Source organism: Parus major, chromosome 26 (genome assembly GCF_001522545.3).
Source record: "Parus major isolate Abel chromosome 26, Parus_major1.1, whole genome shotgun sequence".
In the NCBI taxonomy this organism is placed as follows: Eukaryota; Metazoa; Chordata; class Aves; order Passeriformes; family Paridae; genus Parus; species Parus major.
Window position 1 is genome coordinate 579,377 of NC_031795.1, and position 10,861 is coordinate 590,237.

General features: G+C 48.9%; 1 protein-coding gene across 1 annotated transcript in view; it reads left to right on the forward strand.

Annotated features, from left to right (window-relative positions):
• Positions 1-8,663, forward strand: part of PKP1 (plakophilin 1) — a 48,225-nt gene extending 39,562 nt beyond the window's left edge. Inside the window, exons 12-14 of the mRNA XM_015650358.3 lie at positions 2,962-3,046; positions 4,444-4,548; positions 5,432-8,663. Coding sequence (XP_015505844.1) covers positions 2,962-3,046; positions 4,444-4,515 — 157 coding nt within the window. The 3' untranslated portion in view covers positions 4,516-4,548; positions 5,432-8,663. The remainder of the gene's footprint in view (positions 1-2,961; positions 3,047-4,443; positions 4,549-5,431) is intronic.
• Positions 8,664-10,861: the final 2,198 nt, after the last annotated feature.

The window sequence follows — 10,861 nt, forward strand, 5'->3', positions numbered from 1 at the left end:
ATTTGTCCAGTCCCACATCAGAAAGAGCCTCTCCCCTCCACAGTGGAAATCAGTAATTCCCCACCTCTCCTGGGGGCTGGCTGAAACCCCCAGATCCCCACTGTGTTTCTGAATGTGTCACACATCATCAACCTCCTCCTCCTCCTCCTCCCCAGCAGAGAGAGGGGAGCTCAGGGGTGCCCCAGTGCCAGGGAGGGCGCAGGGACACCCTGCACCTAGTCAGGATTCTGCAGTTGTGTCTGTTAGCCTGCCTCAGTTCCCTGGGGACATTCCTGAGCCCAGGCTGGGGTTGGTGTGTGGCTGCTCCCTCCCTGTGTCTCCTCTGCCCCCCTCAGCCCCTGCCCTGGGCTCTCACTGCAGCTCCACCTGCTCAAACAGCCCCAGGTCAGAGCTTGCCAAGAGACTCCAGGCTCCAGCCCAGGGATTTATGGATCCTGACCTTTCCCATGGTCTCCTCCCTTCCCACGTTTCTTTCTCCTCATGTTTCTCATAGCTGGATTGTGACTGAAAGGCAGAAAGTGTTCAGCAGTTTATCTGATGGATGTGGTTTATTCTTCTTCCTGGAGCATCCCAATTGAGGAATTGTGTTTCCTACAGATGCTCTCTTCCATGGCATGGGGTTCATGGACAAATGGGGTTCCTTCACTCGACATCATTTTCAATCCAAGTTGCCAAAATATTGAATATTTCCTTCAGTTTTTGATGGTGTTTCTGAAAATCAAGACCCTGGATCTGATTTATTGGGGTGTTTGGCTTCCTTTTCATTTTTCTTCTCCAGCTGTCTGAAAAACATTACTCATTTTCAATCAACATAATTTCACTAATTAAATTAAAATTCTCCTCATACTGGCTGCACTCAAAGCTTTTTTCTCTCTCCCTGTGCTTTAGAGCATCATCTTTGCAGTTCATCCCTTTACCATGGATTTAATTCTGTTTTTTACTGTTCCTTTACTTCTCACACCTTTACTGCTGCAGTTTCATTTTGCAGTTCAATTCCACCACAGCATTTCACCAAAATTAATATTTTGAGGAGCTCAGGTTTGCTCCTGTTCCCTGTGCCAGAGAGTTCTTCCCACCCACACATTCCAAATTTCCCATTTCTTCCAAAGACTGCACCTTGATATCAAGTTTATAATCTCTTCACAATCTGAAGAAATCCTTCTTGTGGGAATTCATTGTCATTCTCAGTGACACACATGAAGTTCTTTGTACTTTTTTCCTCTGAGGAAGGATTATTTCTCCCCTTTATTTGATATTTATGGATAAGATTCTTGTCTTTTTTGTCCCCATTCTGTTTCTCCCCATTCCCCACCATCTCCTTCTGCCTGTGAATTGTTTGTTTTGTTGAGTCTGCAGCTGGGTGACTGCTGCCATCACCACCAGGGGACATCTCCTTCACTGCCTCTCCACAATTTCTCATGAATAATTCTATTTGTAAAACACAGACTGTACTTAAAATCAACTTTGTTTTTCAGGCAATTTGTTATTAAGGAATTTTTCCCCCAGATCAGCTGTCCTTGATATTCTGCTCTGTGTTATCCACTACTATATTCACACTCTTTTGTTTGGGATGTGCTACTTTATCACATCACAGCTCCACCAGCTCATATTGAGCTTCTCAATATAATAATTCCTAAATTAGAGCAGTCAGTGCTGTAAGAAACAGTGCCAGTCCTTCAGATGAAGAGTTTAGAAATCCTTCTGCCTGAATTCATAAATGACTCAGGTAATGATGCTGGTAATTTTGGCTTGAAAATACAAAACTTCTGAGGTGTTCTCTAGAGACACAGTGGCAAAAAGGACATATTTAGTATCATTAGAAGTAAATTATTTCAGAAATAGGAGAAAATTACTCTGGCTTAGGAAGAGAGAAACAACTGGAACCTACAAATCATTGAGAGTTCAGTTTGTGCTTTGCCCATCTGATCCCAGCTGCCCCTGGGTTTGCAGGGATTTAATGGCTTTTCAGCCACAGACAACATTTCAGCCAGAAAATGTTTTAAAACATTGTCATTCTGTAGACAGAGCATAACCAATCTCTGGTTATAACTAGAGAAGAGATTTGGCAATAAAACCTGTTTTTTCTGTCCCAAAGCATTGCTCACGAATTTCTGGCTGTGCTCCAGCCCTCTACACAACACCAGGAGCTGCTCAACACCTTTGAAGTTGAACCTAAACCCCATCATTTCTGCTGTGTATGTCCCAGAAATGCCCCAAACCTTGCTGGATGTGTTCCATCCCCATCCTCCCACACTCCAAGTGTGGAGCTGATGTCCCAGATTCCTCCCTGGCCCCGTTTCTTGCGGGCTTTGGGACCATTTGGAGGAATGTTTTGAGGACACAAGGTTTTGTGGAGCTGTATCAGACAGGGAGCTTGTTCCTGTTCCTCACCATCACCCTGGCTGGGACAGGCTGGGGCTGCTGCCCTGAGCCCAGAGCAGAAGTGTCCCACACCAGGAGCTGGGAGGGGATATCTGGGTATGAAATGTTCCAGAGCTGTGAAAGGTCCTGCAGTGAGTCACGGTTTTGAGCTGTTACATGAGCAGGTATCTGTTCCCTTGTGCTGACTCAGGGCTCTGGGCTCCTTGCAGATGTTGTTGCAAAGGCTCCCATCCCTTGTCCTCTCCAGGCAGCTCCTCTGCCCCCTCCCAGAGGATCCACCCACATTGTCCCTGCAGACTCCAGCAAAGGGCTGGCACCGTTTCCCTTCTCTTTCCTCTCTCACATTTCAGACTCAGCTCAGTTTTATGCTCACTTTCCCACTCAGGTCCTTCTCTCTCTTTCATTTGCCCTGCTCTGGTCACAGCTGTTGTCACACAATATTGCTGAGGGAGCAGGAGGGTGTTACAGTCCTGTTTGTGGCTAGCCAGGCTCCCAGCTGGGGCTGGATTTGTGTCAGCAGTGTCTGTGGGGTGCTGCTCTGTGCCTGCCATAATCCTCCTCTTGCTTTCATCTTCCCAGCTCCTGTCCAAAGGCTGCTGAAGCTGCTCGACTTCTCCTGACAGACCTTTGGTCCAACAGGGAGCTCCAGAGCGTGCTCAAGCAGGTGAGAACAACACTCCTGCTTCTGGGAGTCAGGAGCAGCCCTGGGTTGTTCATGTGCTAAGGTGGGGATCTGCTAAAGGCTCTGATCCAGCAGTGAGCAGGGCTGAGCCAGGAGGAGCCCACAGCACCCACCTGGGACCTGAGCAGGTGCAGGGGGGCACTGCTGGGACCCCCTTTGGAAACAGAGCAGGTGGTGACGTGTCTGTCTGACACCTTCCTCACTGGGATGGTGCTGGAATGGTCCCCAGCACTGTCCCCTCTCTCTGGGCTGGGACTCACTGGGTGTTTCATTCAGGGGATTCTGTTCATTGCAGCCCATTGGGTCCCAGCAAGACCCTCCTCTCTTTCCTCCCATTTTCTTCTGTGTCCATAACCCTGCCCTGTGCTTACATCCCCCTGCAGTCAGGCTAAGCTTTCAAACCAAGAGGGGAGGAGGGTTTGGGATTTGCTTTTCTCCCTGCAACAGAAGCTGGGAAAGTGCAGAGCCAAACATGCACTGAGCCAGCTCCAGCTCCAATCCAGGTCCCACCTGCAGCTCCCCAGCTCCAGCTCCCCATTCCCAGCCCCAGCTCCCAACTCCCAGCCCCAGCTGCTCCCAATTCCCAGCTCCCAATTCCCAGCCCCAGCTCCCAATTCCCAGCCTCAGCTCCCAATTCCCAGCTCCCAATTCCCAGCCCCAGCTCCCAACTCCCAGCTCCAGCTGCTCCCAGTTCCCAGCTCCTGGGCCCAGTGGCTTTCTTTGAACAAGCCAGGATTTTCCAACTCAAGAGCAGCAGCCCCTGCAAAGAGTTCAGGGCCAAATTGAAGAGAAGGAGGAATCCCCACAAGGGGAGCACCTGGAGCAGAGCATCCAGGTTCTGTTTCCATGTTGACAGTCAGGGACTCTGTGCACAGGGGCTGGGGTAGTTGTGTGCCAGGCTCTGCTCACAGCCTGTTCCAGCTCATTTTGGTGTGACTGAGTCACTCTGCTGTTCACACACAGGTTTATTGCATAAGTGAACATCAGGGGTGCAGGGTGGGAGCCTGCAGGTGTGCATGCATCAGGAAAAGACTTCTGCTCTTTTTCCAGGGTGAGAAACTAAATGAAACAATACTCAGTGAATGATTAAATAAAAGTTTCCTCCAAAACCCTGGAGGGGTCCAGCTCTGGGTTGATGGAAGGCAATGCAAGGAAAATCAACCTGGTCTGCAGGAAGATGTCCCTGCCCATGGCAGGGGTGGAATGAGACAAGCTTTCCCTTTAACCCAAACCATTCTGTGGTTCTGTGGAGTTCAGCAGTGAGGGTGACAGGGCTGACAGAGGAGGTTGGCTGGGAATGAAGCACACTTTGCTCAGTAGCTGCTCTCAGTGTAGAAACTGATACACACTCACTGCACCTCATGTTTCTGCTTTTCCAGCAAGGCTTTGATAAGAACATGATGGGATCTTTAGCTGGAACAACCTTCAGGACTCTGTCCTCCAGATTTTAGAGCCTCACCATGCACATTCAGGCATTCATGCAGGTAAGAACATGGCCCTTGTGGTGGATCTGGGGCACAGGAATCCTTTGAGATTGCTGTTACTTTTGATCACCCCAGAAGTGAGATTTTCATCCCAAATCCTCCCAGCCCAGTCTGTTTCTATGAGAGGGCAGAGGCTGTGCTGTCCCTGGGCCCAGATGTTGCCCTCCCAGCCCAGCTGTGCATTTTGGAGATGCTCAGCACAGATGTCACAGGACAGACAAAGCTGCTGGCTGAGGCTCTGGGATTCTCCCTGGCAGTGCCCTGACTCCTGAGCTTTGAGCAGTGTTATCCAGACAGTGCCAGCACACCCATGGCTTCAGCCTCAGCAATTGTTTGAGCCCTGAATCCACCTGTCAACCTCAGGTCAGAACTGAGAACCCCATTCTGCCAACTGAAAATCCCAACAGAGAATCCTGGGAAGAGAAACCATGGGCAGAACTTCCAGGGTATCATTATGTGTTTATATTCGGTGTGAAATGAGGATTTAACCCACCTGGCACTTTTCATTCATGATTCCCACTGAAGGGAAAAGCTTTAAACACTTTAAAATACCAGAGGTCTCTTGGATAGAGTCCAAGATGATGCAGAGGGAATTATTTGCTCCCTTCTCCAGCATGGTCCTTGTGATCAAAGCAAGAGAAAACAGTTCCAAAGCCCCTTCCTTCCTTCCAGGAACAGATTTCACCTCCTGCTTTGTGGGGATGTTTTCACTGGGACTCTGAGGAGAGTGGAGGTCCAGGGTAAAAAGCTGTGGGCAGTCGAGAAACTGCAGTCAGGCTCAGCTGAAAGATTAAAAGTTGGGGTTTGCTGTAATAATCTCTTGAATGCTTTAATTATCTGGGGGTTTGCTTTTTCTTTGTTTTATTTTTTTTTTCCATTTCAGAATTTGGAGTTAGTTCATGTCCAGGAAGAGCAACACTTCCATGATTCCTTTAGGATGTTAAAGATGTAGAGAGTTTCTGAGTTCAACTCAACTGTAAAGCAAACCAAACACGTGGATTTCATGTGGATGACACTGATATTTTTAAGCATTTTCTTCTTTTTAGGGGGGAGAAGGGACTTTTATATACTTTCTCGATGTCAATAATTATTTTTTTGCCAGGAGTGTGTCTGTGTAACTCTGGGTGTGATGTTGAGGTGTGTGCAGGCAGCACACACAGAGCACACGTGGGGAGCAGGATCTTCCTCCAGCTTAGTCCCCTGTTTCCCACCCAAAGTCAGGGTGACTGTGCAGTTTAACCCCTTGCAGGGTTTTATTCCAACTCCACCCTATCCATGCACCAAACACTGCCATGTAAGAAATTGTCACAACATGTTTTTATTCACAAACAAAAAATGTCAGTTTTAGGTCAAGTTTCCCCTTTGCATCTGTCCATTATTAACAGATACACACAAGGATTCTCTTCTTTCCAGGGCTGGTTATTCCTCACAGTTATGGGCAAGGGCTTCTTCTCTGCTTAGGATTTTTCTCTGATAATTGTTAGCATTTTCTTTCCTGTCACATGAACTCTATCTCAAGAAACAAACTGACACCTGCAGATTCTGTCCCAAGCCTCCATCACCCTTCCCTGTTTGTGAGAGGACAATTGGGACACAGCTGCAGAGCTTGAACATTACCAGGTCCTGATCCATTCTGAGCATCAGAACAATTCCAGCTCCTGACTGTACCTGGACAAAGGTGGTATTTGAGAAGCTGAGCAGGACACACCAAGTGTCCTGTCCCTGGAATCACTGACTGCCACAGCAATGAAACAAGGGAGGGATGTGGCCTCTTTAATCATATTTTGTTTTTATTGATCAGTGTAAAGAACTGGTATTAATGTGCAAAGGAATGTGAGCACTTGTATGATGTCAGGTTTGGAAATGTTTTGTTTCTTGGAATCTTGAATTGCATTAATCTGCCTTGATACTGAGGCTGTGATGAGGAACTGCTGAGCTCATTTCAGAGCAGCTCAATTCTCACAACCTTCCTCTGTCCAGAAGAAGAATATCCTTCCCCTGGAGGGGACACAGCTCAGATTCACAGGGAGTGAGGAGCTGAGGCTGTGTTTGCTGCCTGGGGTGGTTGTTATTCCTCAAAGGCTGGAGGGGAACAGGGCCCTGCTTTTCAAACATCAGGGGCTCGGGAGGTGCTTGGGAAGGATGGATTATGAGCTTGGAAATGGAAAAGCAGTCTGATGTAAAGTGTCAGGCTCCTGAATTGGTGGGACTCAGGACACTCAGTTGACATCCACGGGGTGATTTGTGCCCACTGAAGAACCCCTGTGAAGTTCAGGTTTGCTGTGCTGCAGGTCCAGGTGAGCCTTGTTTGTCCCCATTTGGGCTGAGGGAGCTGCTGCCTGCAGAGGGAAATCATTTCCAGCTGCTTTTCCTCCTGGGCTGCGAGGGGAGGCTCCATCCTCTGCCCTTGATGAGCAGCCCCTCCTCCCCACGTTCAGTCAGGAGCTCTCTGTGCTGTGCTGCAGCCAAATGGGAAAGGGAGGAAAGTCCTTTTGAAGTGAAGGCAGAACCAGGAGAATCCAGTGGGACACAAATGTTCAGGAGGGTTTAAACAGAGCAAAGAGCCCCAGCCTGGGGGGAAAGCCCTTCCACCCCCCACCCACAGCAGTTCCCTTGCTGAATGTGGATTCCCAGATGCAAAACGTTCTAAAAGCTTTGGGCAGGACCCATCTGTGGATGTCCCCAAGGGCTGCAGCATCCACAGAGTTGGTTCAGATGGGCTGCAAAGAGCTCTGTGCAATTCTGCGTTCAGGTTTGTTCTGACACATCCAACACAAGTCCTGGGAGAGAAAGTTTTTTTCTGGAAAACTAATTGGGGAAACAGAGCTACAAAATGGAATGATGGAATATGGAGGAAATTCACTCTAATTGGCTGTGATTTAGGCTTTGTTTTAAAACAGTGCAGCTGCTTTCATCCCTAATGCAGTTACTGAGTCACTGTACAGGCACAAAGAGCTGGAGCTTTATGATCATCAGCTCACAATTAAATTTACAGGTACTGGAGATTTCATCAGTGAGTACTGGACTCCAGGAGACAGATTCATCATTCACATAAAATTTATTACTAAAAACATGCTTACAGTTATTTTTATTACAGTTTTTTTTTTCAAAGCTAACAAAATGATAAAAGAAAGTCTGTCCCCATGCTCAAAGTTCTTCCAAATGTGACTGAGCAATCTCACCTGGCTGAGATGTTGTCCATGTCCTGAGCTGGGGGTACAGAGAGGTTCCTCCCACTGAGTTGTTTTTTGGATGCTGTTTGTCACTGCTTGCCAACCTCAGGGCAGAGCCCACTCAGGAGAGTCATGGGCTGCAGGAATCAGAACCATTCTGCCATTCCAGGGCTGTTCTGCAGCTGGATCTTCCCCAGAAAATTCTCTGATAGCTTCTGTTCTCCTCTCAGCCCCTCTTTAAAACCTGGACACCAGACTCCACCCAGGTCAGTGGAGAGACTTTGGTGCCCAGCTGTGAGAAGTGAAGGGGAAATCAGACGTGGAGTGACTGGTGTTGCTCACAGCCAGCTGTTCTGGGAGCTCAGGGAGCTTCTCTCCAACACAAGTTAATGCTGTTTTCACCTCAGTATCATTTTGTTTCATTCTGGGGAGGTATTTTTTGTAAGGCATGATTTTAACTGTGACATCTCTCTGACGAGCTGGATTCCTGCTCCTTGAAGAGCCAGGGTAGGACCCACCCCCAGGACAGGGCCAGGGCACGTCTGGGGCACAGGGCTGGAGAATTCCTGGGGAGGAGGAAGGAGCATGGCCAGCAGCAGCAGCTGGACACCCAGCCATGTAAATAAACACCACCCTCATTGGCCTGGGCAAAGCAGAGCTTTTTTTGCTCTATTTTCTTATAAATGCTTTGTTTATTTTGTGTGTGTACAATCCCACCCCAGCATTTCAGAAGCCTCATGGCTTGTCAAAGACAGTTTTGCTCCTTTCTGAACACACACCAGAGTGAGACCAGCTCAGCCTTACCAGCCCATAGCTCTATAGTGTATTCTGTAAGATATAGGTATGTGAGAAAAACGTCTCAGAGTTTTGTTTTGGCTGTACTGTATGTATTTGCTTCATTGGAAAAGCTGAAATCAATAAAAATTGCTGGAATTTCTTCAAGCTTTTTTTGTTTGGATGGTTTTATTTTGGTTGTTTTGCCAATGTTAGGAAAGAAGAAAGGTCTGAAAGGTCTGGAAAAAACCATGTGCATCTGGAGCAGGGATCAGCTGGGACTGCTCTGCCTCATCCAGCAGGAGTAAGGAAGCTGAAAATCCCATTTCCCCCAGCCTGGCACTGCCCAGGCTCCCCAGGGAATGGGCACAGCCCCGAGGCTGCCAGAGCTCCAGGAGTGTTTGGACAAGGCTCCCAGGGGTGCCCAGGGTGGGATTTGGGGTGTCTGTGCAGGGCAGGGGTTGGACTCAGTGATTCCTCTGGGTCCCTCCCAGCCCAGGATCTTCTATGATTCCATGATTTCATCCTCAGGAGGTTTCTCTCCCAGGAGCTTTCACAGCCATCACTTCAGTCCATGAAAAAGTTAATTACCATTAGTGTCATTTGTGTCACTGCTGAAAGGATCCAAAGGCTGTGGCAGGGAAAACCCCTCAGTTTCTCCTGGACCTGCCACACCTGAGCTGTGGTTGAAGTTTCCTGGCTCTGATATTTAAAGTTGTGCTGGGGGGACCCTCCCCAGTTTCTCTCTGGGCCAGGCTGGGCAGGGAGAAGTTCCTGACACTGAGCCAGCAGCTCCTGGCACTCAGTGACCCCCTCTGCCCCCTTCCCAAGAGAATGAATTCCTTCCTCACTGGGGAGCCCAGAACAGCACAGGGCAGAGGGTGAGTGAGCCCAGGCTCGTGTTGGGACACCACAGCCCTTCCTGGTCTCTGCTCCAGCCCTACCCACACCTGATGTTCCCCTGGAGTCTTTGTTGAGCTGGAATGGGCTGGCTGTCAATGTCACTTCCATGCCCATCTCACAAAAGAAAAGATTCTTTCACCCCACATGTATCACTTAACATTTCACTGGGCTGGTGTTTGTCATTTACCTGCCTTTCCTTTCTGGTCTCTGGCTCCCCAAAATTCCTCCATCATCTCATCATCAACAGAGATTCCTCCACCCTCAGCAATGCCATTGATGTGTCAGGTAGAGCAGCTTGTAGGAATCCTCCCCATTTCTCACAGGCATCACAAACTGGGAAAGGTAAATACCTGCTCTTCTCTGCTCCTCTCCTTCCTGAGTGCTCCTTCTTGTGATGCCCCCAATCCCCTAGCAGCTCATTCCCTCTGCTGGGAGATTCTCTGTCCTTTTGGCTCATTCTGACTCCACGTGGTTGTTCCTTCACCTGTTTTTGGCAGGTTTAGTGTAGTGCACGTTGAACTTGTAACAGGGGACCTTGGGATCTCTCCTGGCAGAACAGGAAAATCAGCCCCATAGATTTTCCTGGGGCTGAAAGACATGCTCAAAAAATGTAAAGGGAAAAATTGGAGATTATCTTTGCTATCCTTGTCTTCAGCTGTTTGAAAAACACCTGCTGGTACTTTCTTCTTCTGCTGCTGCTTCCCCAGGCCAGCTGCCTTCTGCCCTTCCTCAGGGAATTCCTCCCTGCTGGGATGTGCTGGGACTGAGCTCCAGGATGATGAATGCAGCCCACATTGCCTGGAAACTTTAACTCTCCCTTTCCTTTTCCCTTTAAAAGTATCTCCCTCTAAGTTCCTGTTTTGGAGGATGAGCCTGTGGTGGTGGATTTAAAGGCTTTTGTTGAGCCCAGATTTTCCTGCTAATCAGGACCAAACTGGAAACTGAATCTGCACCCTTTGGAGACTCCCAGCCTGCTCCATGGAATTGCTGTTGACAACATCAAAGATTTTGGTCTTTCCATCAGAGCCTGCAGGAACATGAGCCCAGTGCTCTGATGGAGAGCTGGAGTGCAGGAGGAAGGAAGGATTTTGTGTTCCCAGTGCTGGGGAACACTGGGGTGCGCAGGAACTGGAGCAGCCTCACAGAGAGAAGAAGGAAGCAGAAGACTCTTCAAAGCAGACACCTGGCAAAGGGGAACGAGCTCAGCTCTGAGCTGTGTTTGGTGTTCAGTCAAGGCAGGACTGAGGAGTAATCCTGTGCTGCTCCAGGATCTCATGAGCAGAGGATTTGCACCCCACCAGACCGGCTGGGCACACTCTGTGAGCCGGGGTGAGGGACAGGGGACAGGAGCCACTCCCTGCACATGGCTCAGAGCTGATTTCCAGGAGCTGCTCTGCTGCTCTGCTCAGGCTGCTGAAGGGTGAATGGGCACCAAAGGATTAAACACAAAGGCAAAGCTCCCA